This window comes from Elaeis guineensis, chromosome 3 (genome assembly GCF_000442705.2).
Source record: "Elaeis guineensis isolate ETL-2024a chromosome 3, EG11, whole genome shotgun sequence".
In the NCBI taxonomy this organism is placed as follows: Eukaryota; Viridiplantae; Streptophyta; class Magnoliopsida; order Arecales; family Arecaceae; genus Elaeis; species Elaeis guineensis.
Genome location: NC_025995.2, coordinates 83,797,176 through 83,818,462, shown reverse-complemented (window position 1 = coordinate 83,818,462; position 21,287 = coordinate 83,797,176). Strand labels below are relative to the sequence as shown.

The following is a 21,287-nucleotide window of genomic DNA, read 5'->3' as shown; positions in this document are numbered from 1 at the left end:
GGGCCAACTTAAATCCCATGCGCCAAAAACGGGATTTCTGAACCGTGCCAATTTTTACCCCATAACCCCAAAAACTATTGTGGATCCGGCCGACACTACAAGAAAACAGTGAATTACTGACCTTTTTTTGCCGACGCTTTTGGAAAGCGTCGGCAGATTGCGCAGACCTGCCGACGCTTTTAAAAGCGTCGTTTTTTAACGACGCTTAAAAGCATCGTAAAATTTGAAACCGTCAACGCCAACGCTTTTAGCAAAAGCGTCGTGAAATAAAAACAATACCGACGCTTTTTTACGTCATTATTTAACGACACTAAAAAGCGTCGTTAGGTTCCTTTATACCCCCGCGCGTGCCCTAATCTATCTACCGCCGCCCCTTCAGTTTCCACCCATTCCTCTCCGCCGACCCCGGCCCATCTCCGCCGCCGGCACCGCACCCACCGTCCACGCGCACACGCCGTCCACGCCTTACCACCGTCCGCCGCTCCCCTCTGCTGCCGCGTCCGTCGACGCCCACCCGCACGGTCCAAGCCATCTTCCCCTCCCCACCGGCCCTCCTCTCCTCCCCCCTCCCGGCGGCCATCTTCGCAGGCACAAAAGTAAGATATGTTATTGATAATTATTTTTTTCGGCGTAAGTTCAATTTTTTCCTGTGCGATGGGCTGTGGCAGTGGTCTTATGATGTTTGTTTCCAGCGATTGTCTTGTTTTGGTTCATATCATCTGTTGTGTTCAAGCATTTATGGGCATGGTCGAGGATCGAAGGTTGTGAACAGCCGGCGGTGGTGACCAACTAGTGAGAAAATAAAGGAAAAATGCCGAGAAAATAGAGGAAAAAGTACAAAAAAAATAAGGGAATAGGGGCTTTTGCTTTGATTTGGCCAGCGGCCATGGCTTCATCAGCAGGATCATGGAGAGGCCTAAGGAGTTCGGTCCAAGGTTCTGCGTTAGGGGGTGGTGACACCTGTGGCTGGAAGAAGGGGAAAAAGAAATTGAAAAACAGGGGAAGTGGAATAAGACTCTCTTCGGATTGATTCCCAGTGAATTTTCTCAACCGACGCCGGTGGTTTGAGGCCTTGGAAAGAAGAGGAGCCAAGGGGGAACGGTGAACTTGAAGGGAGAAAAGAGGGGAAAAGGGAGGATGAGGGGCATTGCTCGGTGGTGGAGGCCATGTTTCCTGTTCATTTCCGTTTTTAATTTCATGCTTCATTAAAAAAATTCTCAATTTATTGTCTTGTATCTATTATGGTGAAGAGAAATGGGTATAACACATGGTTAGCCTAGCGAAACAAGGATAATGAGAGATCTTGCCGAAGAAATTATTTTAATGAAAAGACATTTGGTATGGAAAAGGTCCAATTAATTGTACTTATTCGCTATCTGAGAATAAACATGTAATATTTCCTTACATAAAACGTATGCTGTCTAGTGATATTGAACTTTTGCTAGCACAGGGCATGCTTACGGAATGTCCTAGGTGTCATTTGAATGGGTGTTGTAACCTATTTGGCTATGGTTGGCAGCAAAAAATGTTAGAATGTAGATGTTTTATCTTCTTAGAAAAAAAAAAAAACACTGTAAACATCTTAATCTTAAAGAAAAAAACATCCTTAATGCATGCAGTACTTATTCTGTTCATGCAAATATTTTACTATGATTTATAAGTCGTTACAAGATACATAGACCCAAAACAAATGCATGCTTCTAGTTCTAGGGAAATTTGGGCCACAATTACTTTTTACCTTTCGCCGATGAACCACAAATTGATTTCTTTAGCCAATTGCCTATGATTATAAATGCCATCTTCTCTAAATTAAAGTTACACTCCTTGCATTAAGTTTTAACTGAAAAGATGAAAGACAATAAACATTTTTCAAAGACTTGAAAAAAAAAAAACGTTACATTTTTTCCAATCCTTGGTTCATGGGGTCTCAGTCTTATTTTAAATAAACTACATGCATGATACATGTAGACATCTTGTCTGCCAACAATGGAATTATTCTGTAACTATATACTGAGCTTATTCATTAAAGTTCTGGACACATCTATGTTTCAGTCATATATATATATATATATATATATATATATATATATAGTTAAATGACAACTAATGAAATAAACATTCCAATGTGTAACATATTCTTCAAAATTTATTGTAACATATTCTTCAAAAAAATGTATAACCATAAATAATTATAATCAACAACATAATTATTGATAATATCTTCAACTATATAAAATAAATGATATAGAGCTAGATCAATTTACAACCACACCCTCTTAGTATCTCTCTATGAGTTTCACCCGAAAATATATAGTACAATTAATTAAGGTTGTGATACATGGTTGATGAATGGATAATTTCATAGTTTCATGAATTCTGATTGATTGCTTATCTGACATGTGGCGCTTGTTATGTGGCTGGACTCTGATATCGTGTGGCCTACATTATCCTTATCTTCGTGGCTGATGAAGACTAAGCATCTGGATTAAGCTGGGCCAAGTTTTTTTGTCCGTTACTCCCCAAGTTAATATCAGGTATTATACTTCTTTTTTCTCTCTTAGTCTCTGTGGATATGGCTATGATCTGCCTCATGACAAGACTTGAAGTAGACTAGCTCTAGAATACATGACAAGATTCATAGTTCTTGCTTCCTTAGCATAACTTTCAAGCAACATTAAATACAAAGTTAGATAACAGGTGATAAAGTTGCCAGCTCATTAGAGGGATGTGATGAAAGATGTCAGGCAATGTTAATTATGAATTAATTTTAAAAAAAATTACATTGCATAGAAACATAGACCCGTCTTTTGATTAATGTACATATTCTATTGTATCCGTACATTTATTTATTTTTGTACGGGTAAAAGAATTATGTACATTGATCAATTGATTGTCCAGTATGGACAGTTTGGAAAATGTGAGTAATTCTATAGGTCATTACCATAATCAAATGGTATGCTGAGGGTTCGAAATAAATTTCGGATGGTATTTTCTTTTTGTTCTTCCTATACGGAAGAACTAAGGGGAAATACTGCCGAAATTTTTTTCGGCTCTTGTTGCATATCATTTGATTTTTGTAATTGACCTATAGAATTAATACATTTTCTGAATGGGATAGGACTTTCTTTACCTATTAGTTGATGATAGCAAGCATTTACTATGTAAACTTTATCTAGCTGTTATTTTTTTGAATTTTATGAAATGACTGATATTTTTTACTCATTGCATTAATATAGATTGTATAATTTTTTTTATTTTTAGATAAATTGTAAGTTCGGTCATTTTTATCCTACAATGGACAAAAGTTGGATAAATAAACCAAGGAATAGTAAAGAATATTTAGATGGAGTTCATGACTTCATTAAATTTGGTATGGAGAAAAGTAGTTTGAATGGAAAGATTTTATGTCCATGTCGGAAATGTGTAAATAGTTCTTCTTTAGATTCACAAAATGTTGAAGAACATTTGATATGGAATGATTTTTTAAGAGGTTATACCGACTGGATTTTTCATGGAGAATCTATGTTGCCATCATCATGTAACCAACCCCTGATTCATTTTGGATCCACTAGCCTAGAAGATAATTCTGCAAAAGATGATGATATAAGGGGTTTGATCACAGATGCTTTTGGATTTGATGTTCAAAATTTAGGAGAATCCAGTAGTATACAAGAAACAGTTAGGATGTTTGATGGATGTACGCATACGGAACGCATGCATGTTGAGGAGCCCATACATACATCTAATGATGAGACAGCTCGTTATCACACCTTAATGAAAGATGCAGACGAAGAATTATATCCGGGTTGTACAAAATTTTCTAAGATTTCTTTTCTTGTACATTTATTTCATATAAAATATTTGAATGGATGGTCTGGAAAGAGTTTTACCATGCTGCTCAAGTTATTAAAGGATGCATTTTCAGAAAGCACTCGTTTACCACCATCGTATTATGAAGCCAAGAAAGTAGTAAAGGAATTGGATCTTGGATACGAAAAGATTCATAGTTGTCCGAAAGATTGTATGTTATATCGGGGTGAAAATGCTAATCAAGAGTCATGCAATGTATGTGGATCTTCAAGATGGATAATACAAAAAGAAGATCGAGATGATGTACTGAATGAATTGGATGCAACGCGGAGTAAAAAGAAACCGGCCAAGGTATTGCGTTACTTTCCTCTTATACCTAGATTGAAAAAGATTTATGCATCATCAAAAACAGCTTCATCAATGAGATGGCATCATGAAGGACGTACAAAGGATGGAATGTTGAGACATCCAGTAGATAGTCTTCAATGGAAAGTATTTGATGATAGGCATCCTGATTTTGCCTCTGATGTTCGCAGTGTTAGGTTTGGCTTAGCTTCTGATGGCTTCAATCCATTTCGGACCCTGAGTTCTACCTATAGCACTTGGCCAGTCGTTTTGATACCTTACAATTTGCCACCGTGGATGTGCATGAAACAATCATCACTTATCTTGTCAATGGTTATTCCAGGAGATAAGGGTCCAGGCAATGATATTGATATTTTTCTACAGCCTTTGATAGAGGAATTGAAACAGTTGTGGGAGGGTGTTGATGCATTTGATGCTTCCAACGGCCAAACATTTAAACTACGAGCAGCTTTGTTATGGACTATTAATGATTTTCTAGCATATGCCAATTTATCTGGCTGGAGTACAAAGGGACGGGTCGCATGTCCTTGTTGTGGAGATTCAACACATTCAATTTGGTTAAAACATGAAGGTAAATTTTGTTACATGGGACATCGTCGATGGTTGGAAGCAAATCATCCGTTTCGATTTCAGAAAGATTTGTTTGATGGTACTATAGAATTGGGATGTGCCCCTATTCCACCTTTTGGAACTGATGTTCATAGACAAATGGATGGCATGAATTACAGCTATGGTAAGCACTCAAAGTTCTCTAAAAAAAGAGGAAGGGATGATGTTGAAAGCTCAGTGCACGAAGGGTTACCAGAGGAAGTCAGTGTCAGTACTATAGATGCAGAGGTGTTTCAAGATCCAGACAATTATTTCGAGGATGAAAATGAGGAAGACACACAGATAGCATCTACACAACAGCCAAGTAAATATTTATGGAAAAAATGAAGTATCTTTTTTGACTTACCTTATTGGAAACATAATCTTATTCGGCACAATCTTGATGTCATGCATATAGAGAAGAATGTTTGCGATAATTTACTTGGAACATTTTTAAACCTTGATGGAAAGAGCAAAGATAACATGAAGGCACATCTTGATTTAAAAGAAATGGGTATCCGATAGGAACTTCATCCTAAAATGCTTGCTAATGATAGAATTTATGTGCCTCCTGCATGTTACACAATGTCTGCTCGAGAAAAGGATAATTTTTTGGGAGTTTTGAAAAGTATCAAAGTACCCAATGGATATGCATCAAATATTTCATGATGTGTGCATCTAAAGGATCGAAAACTCTCAAATCTTAAAAGTCATGATGGTCACATATTGATGCAAGATATTTTTCCAATAGCTTTAAGATCGTCATTGTCGAAACAAGTTGTTACAATTGTACTTCGATTATCGTCATTCTTTAAGGCATTATGTTCCAAAGTTATTGATCCTCGGAAACTTGATCAGTTAGAATCCGATATTGCAATTACACTTTGCCAGATGAAAAAGATTTTTTCTCCTGGATTTTTCACTATTATGGTACATCTGCTCATTCACCTAGCTTCAGAAGTTAAAGTTGGTGGACCGGTACATTATAGATGGATGTATCCTATTGAGAGGTATTATTACAAACCTTAAATCTTTTGATAATTTTATTAGAAACAACAGCATACTGATATTTTAATAAATATTTAATTCTTGAAGGTATCTTGTGCGTCTTAAAGATTATGTGCGAAATAGAGCCTATCCCGAAGGCTCGATTGCTGAAGCATATATTGCGGATGAATGTTTGACATTTTGTTCAAGATATCTTCAAGGTGTAGAGACTATTTTTAGTCGACCTCAACGGCATAATGACTTTGTGGAGAATACAGAACTGTATAAGTTCTTAACTGCTGGAAAATTCTTGGGAAGAGCTGAAAGTATTGTACTTGATCAAAAATCCTTAGCACAAGCACATCGTTATGTGTTACTTCATAGTGACATAATATCTGACCATCGCAGGTTAGTATATTTAAGGAATGACATCAAAATTTAAATTTTATATTAGATATAATGTTCTAAATGATATATTTATATTTTATGCAGTGAATTTTTAATTTATCAGAGACGAGCCAATCATAACATTCGTCCTAATGCAAGGATTGAACAGCGATGGTTGGTCGAGTTATTCCCTATGTGGCTTTCGAATCAGGTGTGATTTATATTTAATTATGGGATATATTAATTTTGATACATATTTAATATTTCTTAACTCAACTGCACTTCGTCATATCATTTTTTGTTAGGTATCAAAGATGATGGAGACAAATAATTCAGATGAACTAATAGCTCTTGCTCGAGGACCTAACAAGATTGTGAATAGATATAACGGTTTCATAATTAATGGCTTTAAATTTCATACTAGAGAACGGGAGAAATTTAGAAAAACACAGAATAACGGTGTTATGGTGGAAGCGGATGGAAAATCCTATTATGGTGCACTTAAAGATATCTATGAGTTGGATTATTATGGAAAATTTAAAGTAGTACTGTTTAGATGTGATTGGATAGACATAAACTCACCAAGGGGTTTGAAACAAGATGCAAATAGATTTACACTTGTAAATTTTTCAAGGTTGATACACACTGGTGTGTTATTGAAGGATGACCCATTCATTTTTTCATCTCAAGCTCGTCAAGTATTTTATGTACAAGACGCAAAAGATAAAGATTGGTTTACTGTCATCAAAACAAAACCTAGAGACTTATATGATATGGAAAACCAAGTGGAGGATGATGACGATGAGACTTATACACAATGTATGCCCTACAATTTTATGCCAGCTGATGATTTAAATGCTACGACGACGTTGGTTAGAACAGAATTCGAAGAAAACACTACTGCTTGATTGTTACTGGTAATAATTATTTATGATGTATATATTTTGCATTAATTATTGTGTTATTTTACTCCATATATTAACTGATTCTACCTTTTATTTATATAAATGCTAGGTGACATCATGCGTCGCAGGGGACGATATGCTGGTGTGCAGTTCCAGTTTTCACAGACAGAGGCCGGTACGTCTTCTTCAGCACAGCAGCCTGAGGCCAGTTCAGCTGCACAGCATTCTAAGCCCTGTCCTTCATCATCAGCACAGCACGATCCTCCTGTTCATCAGCCAGATGATGAGATACACGTGCAGGGTATATATTGTCTTTCATGTAATTTTTTTTTATTTCATTTTATGTATATTTATGATATAGTTACTTTTATGTATTTTTTGCAGATGGATCCGGGAGAGTACGCCCCAGAAGCGGACCCACAGTAGTACAAGATGTGTGGCAGATGCGTGAGGGCGAGAGGATTGTTGTGGAGTGCAATCAGCTAGGTCAGCCAATTAAGAAAGCTGCCTGCTTATTGACTTCATTTTTGGGGACTGTTGCTCGGAGGCCTCAGCTATGTCCGTTGGGCTATGCAAAATGGAATGACATGCTTCCAACGTACAAAGTTGAGCTCCTCCGAGTTATAGAGGTAATGAATTGATGTTCATACTGTATATTAATTGTTAATCATTTATATAATTTATTTCATTTAACTTTTTTTTTATAGAGCAAGTTTGTTCTCCCTCCATCCACTCATGATTTTGTAATGAAGTCTCTCAACCGCAAATGGAAAGAATATAGAGCACAATTGAAGAAGGACTATATGAGACAGGGTATGACAGAGGAGGAGGTTGCTAGGAATTGTCCTCCTGATGTACCCCCTCATCAGTGGATGGAGTTGGTTCATTATTGGTTCTCCGAGAGGGCACAGGTATATTATCTATTTATTATCTTTTTTTCCTAAATATTTTATAAAAATATTGATTTTTATTATACATTATATATATAACAAGTTCTTTACTTTATTTTACAGACTTATTCTACTATTGGTAGAGCTGCACGAGCAGCTCAGTCTGTTCCTCATACATCGGGGTCGAAGAGTTATGCACGACTCCGACAGGAGTTTGTATGTTCCTTAAACTTTCATAATTAACTTTTAATTTTTATGTTGAAATATTTATATAACTAATATCATTATGTATCGTGGACCATGTCTGTATCATGATACTCATATATTTTTTTAAATTATTATAACTGTTTGCTTAAAATTGAAATTATTTGTGTAGGAGGATGAGCATGGGAGGAAACCCGGACAAGTGGAGTTTTACCGGATGACTCATACTCATCAGGATGGTACTTTTGTTCGAGATGAGTCGAGAGATTTATATGTACGGTATTATTAATATTATATTTTTTGCAATGATTTAAATTTAATTTTGTTAGCTATTAATGTATAACTCTTGTTTTCAAAAAAAATACAGGAGAGGGCTACATCTCTCATTGCGGAGCGTGACGACGAGTCCGCAGCATCTACGCAGCAGAGCCGTATCGAGGTCGAGGTGTTCACAGAGTTGATGGGACCAGAGTGCTACGGCCGAGTGAGGGGTTATGGAGTAGGAGTCATCCCCACTCAGTTATCTGAGGTTAGTAGATATACGCAGCATGCTGCAGCAGATGCTCAGGATTCACGCGTTCGCAGACTCGAGGCGGAGATACAGGAGATTAGACAGAGTCGTGCCGCTGAGATGGAGGAGATGCGACAGAGCCGTTCCGAGATGCAGGCCATGAGGGGACAGATTGATCGCCTTACATCTTTATTAGAGATGTATGGTTCATCTCAGGTAAACACATAATATTAAATATATATTTTTGTATTAATTTAATGATTTATATATTTTTATTTATAGATATGCAAATCATGCTTTTGATATGTTTCTTGTAGGCTCCTGGCACATCAGGCACCCGTCGAGATAGCGGCACGTCACGTGGAGACAACGACGACCATCCGCCTGCAGATTGATATTATTTTATTTTTATTGTATTTTTATATTTTTTATATTACTCTTGATTGTAATGGACGATTAGTACTTTATTTTTATTTATATAAAATATTGTCTTTTGGTTTGGTTAAATTTTCTATTTAAGTTTGCTTTTGGTGTGAATGGTGATGATTGTACAGGTGTGAATGTGGTGATTGTACAGGTTTATGTTCGAATAATTGATATAATTTCGTACAGGAATGTATGTATTCTTTTTTTTTTTGTAGATAATACCTGTATTTTTTTTTTCTCTTAAAACCTTTAACGACGCTTATAAGCGTCGTTAAAATTATTTTAACGACGCTTATAAGCGTCGTTAAAGGCAAAAAAGCCGACGCTTCGAAAAGTGTCTTGGTAGAGTGGATGACGCGGAGTCATTAACGACGCTAAAAAGCGCCGTTAAAATTGCATTTTGCGACGCTTTAAAGCGTTGTTAAAAATATATTTAACGACGCTTGTAAGCGTTGTTAAGACAAGTTTAACGACGCTTATAAGCGCCGTTAATGTTAAATTTTACGACACTTTAAAGCGTCGTTAAAAAATAACGACGCTTTTAAAAAGCGTCGGCGCTTTTCCTCTCCACTCTTACATAGGCGACGCTTTGCCGACGTTTTTCGAAGCGTCGTAAAGCTAAATAGCGACGCTTTAAAGCGTCGTAAAATAATATTAATAGCGTCGTTAATGACCATTTTTCCTGTAGTGCGAACCCCTCTCCTTTACCTTTTTTACCTAAATCTACCGGTCTGTCTATCTAATCCATACATACATGCACACATACGTACATATATATGTATGTACATGAATACACACATATACATACATACACACATACATACTACATGTATGTGTGTCTGTATGTGTGCTTTTTTTGTTAATTTATTTTCAGATATATAATAAATGAAAACTTTTGTAAACTGTAGTTTCTGAAAACATCTGCTAATGTGGCCATCCAAGGTGACAAAATTGTAGGAATAATAGGGCCAGGCCACTTGCAGCAGGTTTGAAGTGAAAAGTTGGTCAACGGTCACCAGGTTCTTCATGTGGTTCCAAAGAAGTCCAGGACGGTCTGCAATTTTTGGTACACGAATCAAAAGATAAAAAGTAAGACTAAAAAAAAAACTTAAAGATGGTGATAAGTAAATGTACTGATTTTTTAAAAACAACAACATTTTAGGTTTGAAAGGTCTGATGTAAGCCTTGCAAACCCAGGAAAGGGGTGGGCGCTCCGCCGACTACAACAAGGATCGGCTTTGTAGTTCAGGTCCTTCCACCCCATCAGCCTACATTAGTGGATCTATATCTTGAAGCGAGAAATTTTTTGTGTACATAGATGGTATAAAAAATCCGATGTAAAATGCATCATCTTATATGATTGGTTCATATAGTCATTACTTTCCAATACGTATTTAATACCTGCAGTTTTTTTTTTTCGTTTCATTTAAAAATTTTATATCACAAAAATATCCTTATCTTTTAAAAAAAATTATGACATCCTGTGGTATATTATGACTTCCTATACGCACGATATCATAATATAGCATAGAAAATTACGACATTATGTGCATATTATGACATCCTGCATCAAATTATGACTTCCTGCATGCAGGATGTCATAATATGTTTCAGGATGTCATAATATAGTTTAGGATATTATAATATGGAAGAGATATTTTTATCTAATCATTTTTCAATGCGTATTTAATATCTGTAGTTTTATTTTTTTTTCTTTAAAAATTTTGAATGGCGAAAATATCTTTGTTTTTTGAAAAATATTATGACATATCCTGTACATATTATGATATTCTGCGTTATATTATGACATCCTGTGGATAAAAATTATAACCTTCTGAATGCAGGATATCATAATATAAATATAAGATATCATAATTTTTTTAAAAATAGAAGCATTTTAGTCATTCAAAATTTTAAACAAAAAGTACAGTTATAGATATTAAATTGGAAAGTGGCGGCTACGTAGACCAATCGGATAAGATGATATGCTCCACATCGGATTTTCTATATCGCCGGTGGCGCATAGAGAATTTCCCATCTTAAAGCTCACCTCGGGCTACAAATGGTTACAGATCCTGATCTAAACCAATCATCACTTCATAGCTGTCGGTTGCATAGTATCTACTTTAAGTTCTCCTGAACATTTGAATAATCTATTGGCTCCATTCACGTTTGGTGGGGCATGGGTTCAGTTCCTTCTCTGAGATGCGTGATATAATGTTCGGAGCACTTCTTGGAGGATCTAACAAGGTTTCCCTATCAGGCATTATAACTTTGGAACGCGAAACTAGAAAGCATGAATCCAATTCCATCTACTGTAATCTTGTGATGATTTCATATGATCTGCTACAAAAACTTGCTGGAAGGAATTTTATGAAGCTATTCTACACGTTCACTCTTTCTGAACAGTGTTAGGGAACTCCCACCGTCATGCTTCTATCACCAAATAAGATTATATTCCTTGCAGCTTTAAGTTTTTTTTTTTTTTCACTGAAAAGGAAGCTGGTGACCACCGGCTGTGAATAGAAAGAAAAATGGCAGAGGTTGCATTAGGTTGGCATCAACAGAATGAACTCCCAGAGTTAGAGAGCAGGCAGAATGAACTCCCAGAGTTAGAGAGCAGATACAACAGTAAGTAGAGTAATAATAAGAAAACAACAAGAACAAATAGGAACGGCAAACAATCGGAGGGCGTGAAGCAGGGATCAAGTCTGCCAGAAAGCCAACGTTGTATGGCGGCTTTAAGTAACTCGACAAAAGCCGCGCGTATCCACCGATGTTGGCCGCGTTGCGTTGTTCTTCCACACCTTCAAATCTATAGTCATGATTATTAACCAATCATGCCCACCCAGTCATCATCAATCAGGTAGTTTCCTTTAAGCTTTATGAAGCAAATTGATTTGTCTTCAGCAAGGATGGTAAAACTTTTTTCAAGGGTCTATTTTTTCTAACCCCTTCCACAGCTCTTTCTTTGGAGCAAACCGAGGGAGTTACTTATGAGGATGAATTAATTGCCTTCTTTCCCTACCAATACGTTGGCTTCTAGCAACAGCCATCAACAAATTTTTTGGTAAAAAATTGTACCAGTTTAGAGGAAAATGAGAACCTTTTTACCACACCATTTCCTTCTAACGTCCTAGAAAGAATTTGGAAGCCTCCTCTCTTACCAAATCGAAATTCGGTGAAGTTTTTTTTGGTGGCATTCATTGGTCCTTGTTATTAGTTTTAGAGGAGATCCATTATTTAGAACGTTGGATGAGGTCCCTACTTTTATAACTTTTGCAGGCTTTTCCATAAAAATCTTAGTCTGTACTAGTAGCTTCTCTGGATTGCTCATGATCTGTATGATTCAAAACAATTTCCTGATTTAATTAACTAGGAAATGATCTTAAGTTGTTTTACATTTACCAAAACAGCTTGAAGAAGTTAATTAATGATAATTTATGTCACACGTTAGAAAAATTAATTCAACACAATTGAAACCTCGCTCCAAATTTAGGCAGAAGCCTAAGATTGTATAAGACAAACCCAGAAATTAATATGTAAGCAAAGATGCCGTTCCTTAACAAACCTACCCTTCTTCTTCTTCTTCTTTTATTTTATTTTATTTGTTTATTTATTTATTTATTGCCCTTTAGGAAGAGAAGACGAACCCATGGAATTTATTGAAGATGGAAAGAATTAAGATGTAATTGGAAAAAAAAGCCTAGGGGGTGCAAAAGAGCCAGTACTGATCAACAAAACAACAAGGAAATATTGTTCAACAGGGCTTGCTTGTCGTAATTGAAAAAAAAAAAAAAAAAAACATGTTTTTTCTTTTTTTGCTTGGAAACTGGACTCCATGTTACGAACCAGTCCTCAAGAGTTACCACGTAACTACTGCCAAGACTACCTTCCCGGCCCCGACCATGGATGGCTCATCACCAAACGTTGCATGACTCGCGTAGCCTCCTCCTCACGACCATCTTACTAAACCAAATTATCATACGTGGCAGCATGCTATTCGCCTCCTAAAAGACTCATGCAGTCCCTACTCCCTATTTTATTTTATGGTTCGTAAATCTCCTCCGGCAGGACGTGCGGAGAGGCCTACGTACTTGCATCTTCTGCCAGACAAGGTAGAAAAAAATCTCGCACTTCCGAGGTCTTCCCAAACAAGTTAAACCTAGCTACCATAAAAGATCATCGAAATCATGTGGAAGCCTCCTCGATCCAAGCAATAAAAGGCAAATACTATTATTTTAAGTCATAGGCTTTGCGTATTTAAGCCACATCCATTGCCTTCCCTCAATTCTCAAGCCATCGATTGAGAAAGCAAGAGAAGAGTTACCTCGCCTACCTTGTTACTTCTTGCCTCTTAAGCTTCTTGGCAATCCTGATGGACACCAAGAACTCGGCCCCCAAAAGAGGTGGGGTAATGAAGAGTATATTGAAGTGCCTCTGTTGTGGCGAATCGCCAACCAGCTGATTCTTTCTTACGGACCTCGAAGGCCTTCATGTGTTATGGTACTCACGGATATGGGGCAGCAAATAATATGGAGTGTTAATCTTTAATTGTTCATGTCCTTTTGTTTGCTTAGTGATTCATGTTTTCAATAACATAGGGAATATGGCCTCTCTCCTTGGAGGACCACATGCCTTGTATGTGTCGACTCTTGTTAGAGGGAGAGTGATGTGTGGAGTCAATAACATTGCGTATGCGTGACGTTGTTCATCCACATACCTGTATGTGCTGCCTCATGATCATTTGGAAGTGAAATTATTCCTTTTTTTTGTTATTTTTTAAAATTTTTTGCTGCATTTGATATATTTTTGCTTCAAGTGCCAGATGTGACTTCATTCGATAGGATACTCAGTGATATTTTTATAGTTAGAATTAGTTGTAAGGATGTATGGTTTTTTGTTTGTATTTGGCAATTTCTGCATACCTATCAGCCATGACCGCGGACATAAAGGTAATTTTACTAACTACTACGATTGGCTTTGTTGTCCTTTGGTGCAAGCATGTCTGAACCTTTCGTCTGCGATCCTGCAGATACAACCTTTTGTCTGAACTTGGAATGGCACAAGTTGATTCTTCAGCAAATTGTTGGGTTAAACCAATCAACCTTCAATTTTGATTATCATAACTTCGATTGTGCATCGATTGAATATGTGATTCCGACTCATCATCGACCGATTGAGTAAATCACATCGACTTATAATCGGCTAACCGACTAATGTTCGACTACTACCGATCAACAGTGGACGGCTTGAACTATCGGCATAATTAAACTACTAGCCGACAGTCGTTCATAAATTCTACCGACATATGATCGATTAATCTGCTCAACATACCATAATTATTGTGAACGGTTATTGACTACGTGTCACGGCTATTCAAAAAAATTAACGACCCACTAACTCCATATTTATGGCTCGATAATTCAATGTCATAAAAAGTGGGACTATGTGCTCGATGGTTATATCAGAATTATCTATAAAAATAAGAGATAAGTGAACAAGAGGGTAAGACATTTTTGAGCCAGAGCTCTGGTACTTTCGAGTTTCAAATCTACTGTTTACCAATTTTCTCTCTGACTTAAGCATCGGAGTGTTTCTGCCGAATACAACTCCGGTCTGTGAGGATGCTGTTTTTGCAGGTGCTCATCACTGGTGACAGGCGACAGAGAATTGGCCACAACAGATTGGCACGTCAGGAAGGAGGCAGATCACACTCGCCATGGTAAAAATCAGAGCCCAGCATTCAACTGCAACTGGATCGATGAGGTACTCTTTCCGTCGGGAAGAGGTTCCTCCCCCTCCTCCAGTAGCAGAGCCCAGTTTCTCACGTTCCGTAGTCACCACAGACATTCAAATCGCTGCACTTGTGCAGTAGATGAATATCTTGATGGAGGTAGTCAAAAGCCTCCAACAGCAGCAAACTCAGCATCAGCAGCCGTCGGCAGAGCAATCGGTGGCACAGTCGGTGCCGTCTAAGCACAGCCGCCATCATCTACGGTGATCACTTTCTCCTTCTCTGAAATGATTATCTCGACTTTCTCGTCGAGACGAACAACGACATTCTCGATACTCTTGTCGTGTCACCCATCGCTCACAGCGTTTCTCCTCTCCTTCCCATCTCAACAGCATTAAGAAGGAGAAACGACTGCGAACGCCTTCTGCTACTCCTTCAGGCTTGTCGGGAGGTTTCACCCCTGGAGTTTTCCAACAACGACGATTCGATGACTACGAACACAAGTTTTAAAAAATCAACCGTCGACTCGCTCAGCTCCAAGTGGAAGGTCGGAAGTCTTCCAATGACTACGACTTCCACATCGCCCAACCTCTTTCTCAGCACATCTTGGACGAGCCGATTCTATCTTAGTTTAAGATGCCACAAGTGGAGCCATACGACGGTTCCACAGATCCAATCGACCATCTTGAAAACTATAAGACTCTTATGATGATTCAAAGAGCAACCGATGCCCTCTTATGCATTGATTTTTCGACAATCCTTCAGAAAGCTGCTCGAGCCTGATACTCCGAGCTTCAGTCAGGAAGTATATATTCCTTCAGACAGCTCGAACACTCCTTTGTGGCTCACTTCAGCACTAGTCGAAGGCTGCCACGAACCTCTGACAGTCTCTTCTCGATTTAAGCAGGGAGAGACTGAAATATTAAGAGATTTTGTGGCTCATTTTAACGTGGCCACACTTGAGGTCAGGGACCTCAATGAAGATATGACTATATCGGCCATGAAAAGAGGTTTGAGGGGATCTTGATTCACATATTCTTTGGATAAAACTCTCTCTCAGATTTATGCTGAACTTCTGGAGCGTGCATACAAGTATATGTGCGCAGATGAAGAAACTTCTGACCGACGCCAGACAGAAGGTAAGGGTCAGAAGAAGAAGAAACAGAAGAAAGGAGGAGATCCAGCCGAATCAAGTCGGCCACCTTCCAATAAGTGAGCTTTGTCACAACGACGGAGTCCAAGGTTGAGTTACGATAGGTATGACTCCTATACTCTTCTTTCTGCTCCTCGTGTGCAGATCCTCATGGAGTTTGAAGGAGCAGAATATCTACGACACCCTCCATCGATGAAAGCACCATCGAGGAGCCACGATCGAAAGAAATACTGTCGGTTCCATCATGATCACGGTCATGATACCGAATAATGCATCCAACTTAGAGATGAGATAGAGGCCTTGATTCGATGAGACTACCTCGAAAAGTACTGGAGAGATCTGCCGACTCAACCTCCTACTGATCGACGACCTCAACCACAAATAGAGGAAGCTATAAATAATCAGCCGACTGTAAGGGTGATCAATATAATCTCCGAACGATCAAACTGGAGAATAACTTTCGAAGAAGAGTCAGCGAAAAGACGATGACTCAATAATGTAATAATTTTTTAAAAAAAAGATGTTTGGAAGTTTCAGACTCTCCATGATGAAGCTGTTATTGTTTCAATAATAATAGCTAATTATGATGTAAAAAGAATCGTTGTAGATAATGGAAGTTCGACTAATGTTCTCTTTTACTCGACTTTCTTTCGAATGCGACTACCGACTGATCGACTTAGAAGAGTCTCGACATCATTGGTTGGTTTCACAGGAGATACTGTCATAATGGAAGAAAAAATCTCTCTCCTTAACCGTTGGAATTGAACCACAACAGAGTACTGTCTTCATAACATTCATGGTAGTTCGAGTTTTTTTGACTTATAATGCCATACTCAGATTATCTAGACATAATGCTCTAAAAGTAGTGGTTTCGACATACCATCTACTAGTCTGATTCTCGATGAGAAATGAAATCGAAAAGATGCGTGAAGATCAACAGCTTGCCTGACGTTGCTTCTTTGTCTCCACCCAAAATAATAAACCTGAAGACTCTCTACCTGTCGACAAATTGGATCAAAGAGAGAATCAGGAGAGGGGTGAACCAGCTGAACAACTGGTCTCTATCCCGTTAAAAGAAGAAGATCTTGAGAAAATGATCCAAATTGAATCGCAACTGTCCGATCCAGAGCGACAACAGTTAGTAAATTTACTCAAAGCAAATATCGATATTTTTGTTTGATCAGCCACCGATATGCTTGAGATTCTTTCAAAAGTAATAACTCATCGACTTAACATCAACTTGAACGTTAAGCCGGTGAGACAGAAGAAACGATCTTTTGTCCCTAAAAGATAGAAGATCATTGATGAAGAAGTCAACAAGCTCCTCATGGTGGGTTTCATCCGAGAAGCCACATACCCCGATTGGCTTGTCAATGTAGTGATAGTGAGAAAGGCCAATGAAAAGTGAAGAATCTGCATCGGCTACATAAATTTGAACGAGGCTTGTCTGAAGGATAATTTGTCATTGTCGAAGATTGATCAACTGGTTGATGTGACTTCAGACCATCGACTTCTGAGTTTCATGGATGCTTTTGCTAGGTATAATCAAATCCGGATGGCACTAGAAGATGAGGAACACACAGCCTTCGTAACTGGTAAAGGCATATATTGCTACAAAGTAATACCTTTTGGTTTGAAAAGTATCGGAGGCCTACCAATGGCTCGTCAATAAAATCTTCAAGATGCGGATCGGATGAAATGTGAAAGTATATGTGGATGACATGCTGGTTAAGAATCTCCAAACTACAGACCATGTTCGAGACCTGGAGGAAGCCTTTGCCACACTTCAACAACATCAGATGAAGTTGAACCTGACTAAGTGTGCGTTTGGGGTAACCTTCGAAAATTTTTTGGATTTCTTATCTCACAACGAGGAATAGAAGCTAATCTCGAAAAGATAAAGACCATCATCGACATGAAGCATCCAAACTTAAAGAAAGAGATATAGCAACTCAACGAAAAGATCACCGCACTCAATCGATTCATTTCTAGGTCGGCTGAGAGATATTTGCCATTCTTCAAAACCTTATGGTAGACAAAAGATTTCTCATGGTCGGATGAATATTGATAGTCTTTTGAAGAGTTAAAAAAATACCTTGCTTCTCCATCTTTGCTTACAAAATCGAAGGTCGGAGAGATGCTGTATCTCTATTTGGCGACTTCCACAGAAGCAGTTAGTTCGGTACTTGTCCAGAAAGATGAAAATTGAATCTATCGATTAATCTACTACATCAGTAAAGTACTTCACAATGTCGAAGTACAATACTCAAGAGTGAAAAAAATGATCTACGCTCTAATCATATAAGCACAATGACTTCATCCATACTTTCAAGCACATCCGATTGTAATCTTGACAGATCAACCGTTGAAGATGATCTTACATCGATCTGATATGTCAGGTCGGATGGTGAAGTGGACAGTAAAGCTTGGCGAATTCGACATACAATATCGTCCACGATCATCCATGAAAGCACAAGTTTTAGCTGATTTTATCGTCGAATGTATAATACCCGATAATAAATCAGTGGATATAGATAACAGCATAATAAGGCAGGCTACGACTCCCGAGCCCAACCAAAGGTCGGCATGGGTGCTGCACATTGACAAAGCATCTAATACGCAAGGTAGTGAAGCTGACCTCATCCTCACAAATTTTGAGGGGGTAGTTACTGAATACGTCCTTCGATTCAACTTCAAAGCCTCAAATAATCAAGCTGAATATGAAGCACTCCTAGCTAGTTTGAAGATAGCCAAAGAATTTGAGATCGATAATCTGAAAGTCTTTACTGACTCACAATTGATCGCTGGACAGATCAAGAGTAAATTTGAGGCCCGAGACCCCATTATGATGAAGTACTTTCAGAAGGTGAAAGATTTTATATCAATCCTGAAATATTTCGAGATCTTTCATATTTCGAGAATCGAAAATGCTCAGACTGACATACTCTCCCGACTGGCTACTATTACTTTCAACTCACTAGGTCAGATATTCGTTGAATATCTTGAACCGCTGAGTATCAACAAAGTTGAGGAGGTGTTATAGCTCACTATTGAACCAAGCTGGATGGATCCGATCATCCAGTACTTGACTGATGGGATTCTCCTTAAAAATCTCTCAAAAGTCAAACGACTCCGATGGACGGCCCGTCAATATGTAATAATGAATGGTCATCTCTACAAAAGATCTTTCTCTCTTTCCTTACTAAAATACTTGGGACCAACAGATACTGACTATGCACTTAAAGAAGTATATGAAGGAATTTATAAAAATCACTTGAGGGACAAGTCTTTAGCTTATAAAGTCCTGCGACAAAGATATTATTGGCCTACCATGAAGAAAGATGCGGCTGAACTTATCCGAATGTGTGAATCATATCAGAAATATGCAAATATACAGCATCAACCGACTAGTCAGCTGACATCGATTATGGCACCATGGCCTTTTGCATAATGGAGAATTGACATACTTGGTCCTTTTCCCCCGACATCTGATCAGAGAAAGATTATAGTGATCGCTATCGACTATTTTACTAAATGAGTAGAAGCTGAACCTCTGGCATAAATCACTGAAAGTAAGATAGAAGACTTCATTCAGAAATCTATCATCTACAGATTCAATTTATCGCACACCATTATCACTAACAATGGTCGATAATTCGACAATCATTATTTCAGAGAGTTTCGTACTAAATTTTATATTACGCATAAACTCATATCAGTCAACCATCCACAATCAAATGGAGAGGTAGAGGTAACCAACCGAACAATCCTACACGGGCTCAAAATTCTACTGAATGAAGTCGAAGACCTCTGGGTGGAAGAGCTATATTCGATCTTATAGGCATATCAAACAACTCCTCACATACCGACTGGAGAATCTCCCTTTAATTTAGCTTATGAAACAGAAGCAATAATCTCACTTGAAATCGGACTGCCATCAACAAGGGTGGAACAATACAGTGAGCTGAGCAATTTCGAATGTCGGAGAGCCGATTTAGATCTCCTTCCAGAACTCCGACAATAAGCTCAAATTCGGATAGCTGCATATCGACAAAGGATAGCCCGGTATTATAATACAAGAGTCAAGTCGAAGATCTTTCGATCAGGAGATTTGATCCTAAGAAAAGCAAAAATTTCAAAATCTTTGGATCAAGAAAAACTATCTTCAAATTGGGAAGGACCTTATAGAATATCTAAAATATTTAGACCGCACGCATATCGACTGAAAACTCTTGAAGGGTCGGCAATTCTTCGAACATGGAATGTCGACAATCTAAAGGTATATGACCAATGAAGTTGCTCATGTATACATTATTTAGAATACAATACAAAATTTCAAGATCACAAGCCTTGATCAATTTTCTATCAACTATCGACTATATGTCGGCTTTCACTGTAAAAGCCAAAGAATTAACTGTCTCAATGTCGACTATATTATATCGACTGTGATTTTTCACTATAAAAACTGACATCAGGTATACAGGCTTTCACTGCAAAAGTTATAGTACTGACGATATCTCGATATTCAATGTCGGCTTTTCACTGTAAAAATTGATCATAGTTGAAAGACTAATATACCAACTTAGTCCTAACTAAGTGAAAATGCCAATACAATTAAGATTAGATTGGAAATATATCGACTTGGCTACAGTCAGTTGAAGGATATTTGACTTGCCACCGATTATCAGATAATTTGACGTATAAATCTGACCTAGAGTCGGGTATAGGATATTCGACTTACCATTAATTACGTCAAAAAGACTATGCGACTAACGGATGATTCTACAAGTCCTACCGAACGTTTGGATAACCAATCAATATTCGGTGGTTGTTTTACATTACAGACATTGCAGACTTAACATTACAAATGAGCGAAACAAAAAATTTGGACTTAGAAGAAAAATTCTTTTCATTCATTCTCAAAAAGAGATTACAAAATTGGATTGAAGTCCGATTACAGATATTTGATTACAAAAAGAAAAAGCAAAATACATCGATCAAGACTCATCATCGTCTCTATTCCTTTGCTCTGGTGTAGAGTCAGCGACTTGAACAACTTCAAGCACGGTCGGTGTTCCATCTTCAGTCGGCACTGCTTCATCTTCAGCAATCTCGTCTTCCAACCTTGGAGGGACGATATTACTCAAGTCAAGATTCGGATATAATTTTCTGACCGCATCCCGACAGTCTTCGTACTCAATGCAGTATGAAGCGAAGCCGCCTTCGAGGATCTCCTTCTTGAATTCTTTCGAACCTCTGAAGTCCTCGATGCCCGACTCAATGCCTCCCTTGCCGACTTCGCTTTCGCCTTCGCCAGGTTAGC

At 38.0% G+C, this 21,287-nt stretch overlaps 1 protein-coding gene across 1 annotated transcript; it reads left to right on the top strand.

Annotated features, from left to right (window-relative positions):
- Window positions 1-886: 886 nt before the first annotated feature.
- LOC140856250 (uncharacterized) lies at window positions 887-9,043 on the top strand. Its single transcript, XM_073253379.1, has 7 exons — window positions 887-1,004; window positions 7,428-7,672; window positions 7,751-7,954; window positions 8,057-8,149; window positions 8,310-8,411; window positions 8,505-8,864; window positions 8,966-9,043. The coding sequence occupies exons 1-7, from the start codon at window positions 887-889 to the stop codon at window positions 9,041-9,043; spliced, it is 1,200 nt and encodes a 399-aa protein (XP_073109480.1).
- The last annotated feature ends 12,244 nt before the right edge of the window (window positions 9,044-21,287 follow it).

Coding starts and splice junctions, on each gene's coding strand:
- LOC140856250 (XM_073253379.1), top strand. CDS start 887: ATGGCTTCATCAGCAGGATCATGGAGAGGCCTAAGGAGTTCGGTCCAA. Junction 8,150..8,309: donor CACGACTCCGACAGGAGTTT/GTATGTTCCTTA, acceptor TTATTTGTGTAG/GAGGATGAGCATGGGAGGAA. Junction 8,865..8,965: donor AGATGTATGGTTCATCTCAG/GTAAACACATAA, acceptor TGTTTCTTGTAG/GCTCCTGGCACATCAGGCAC.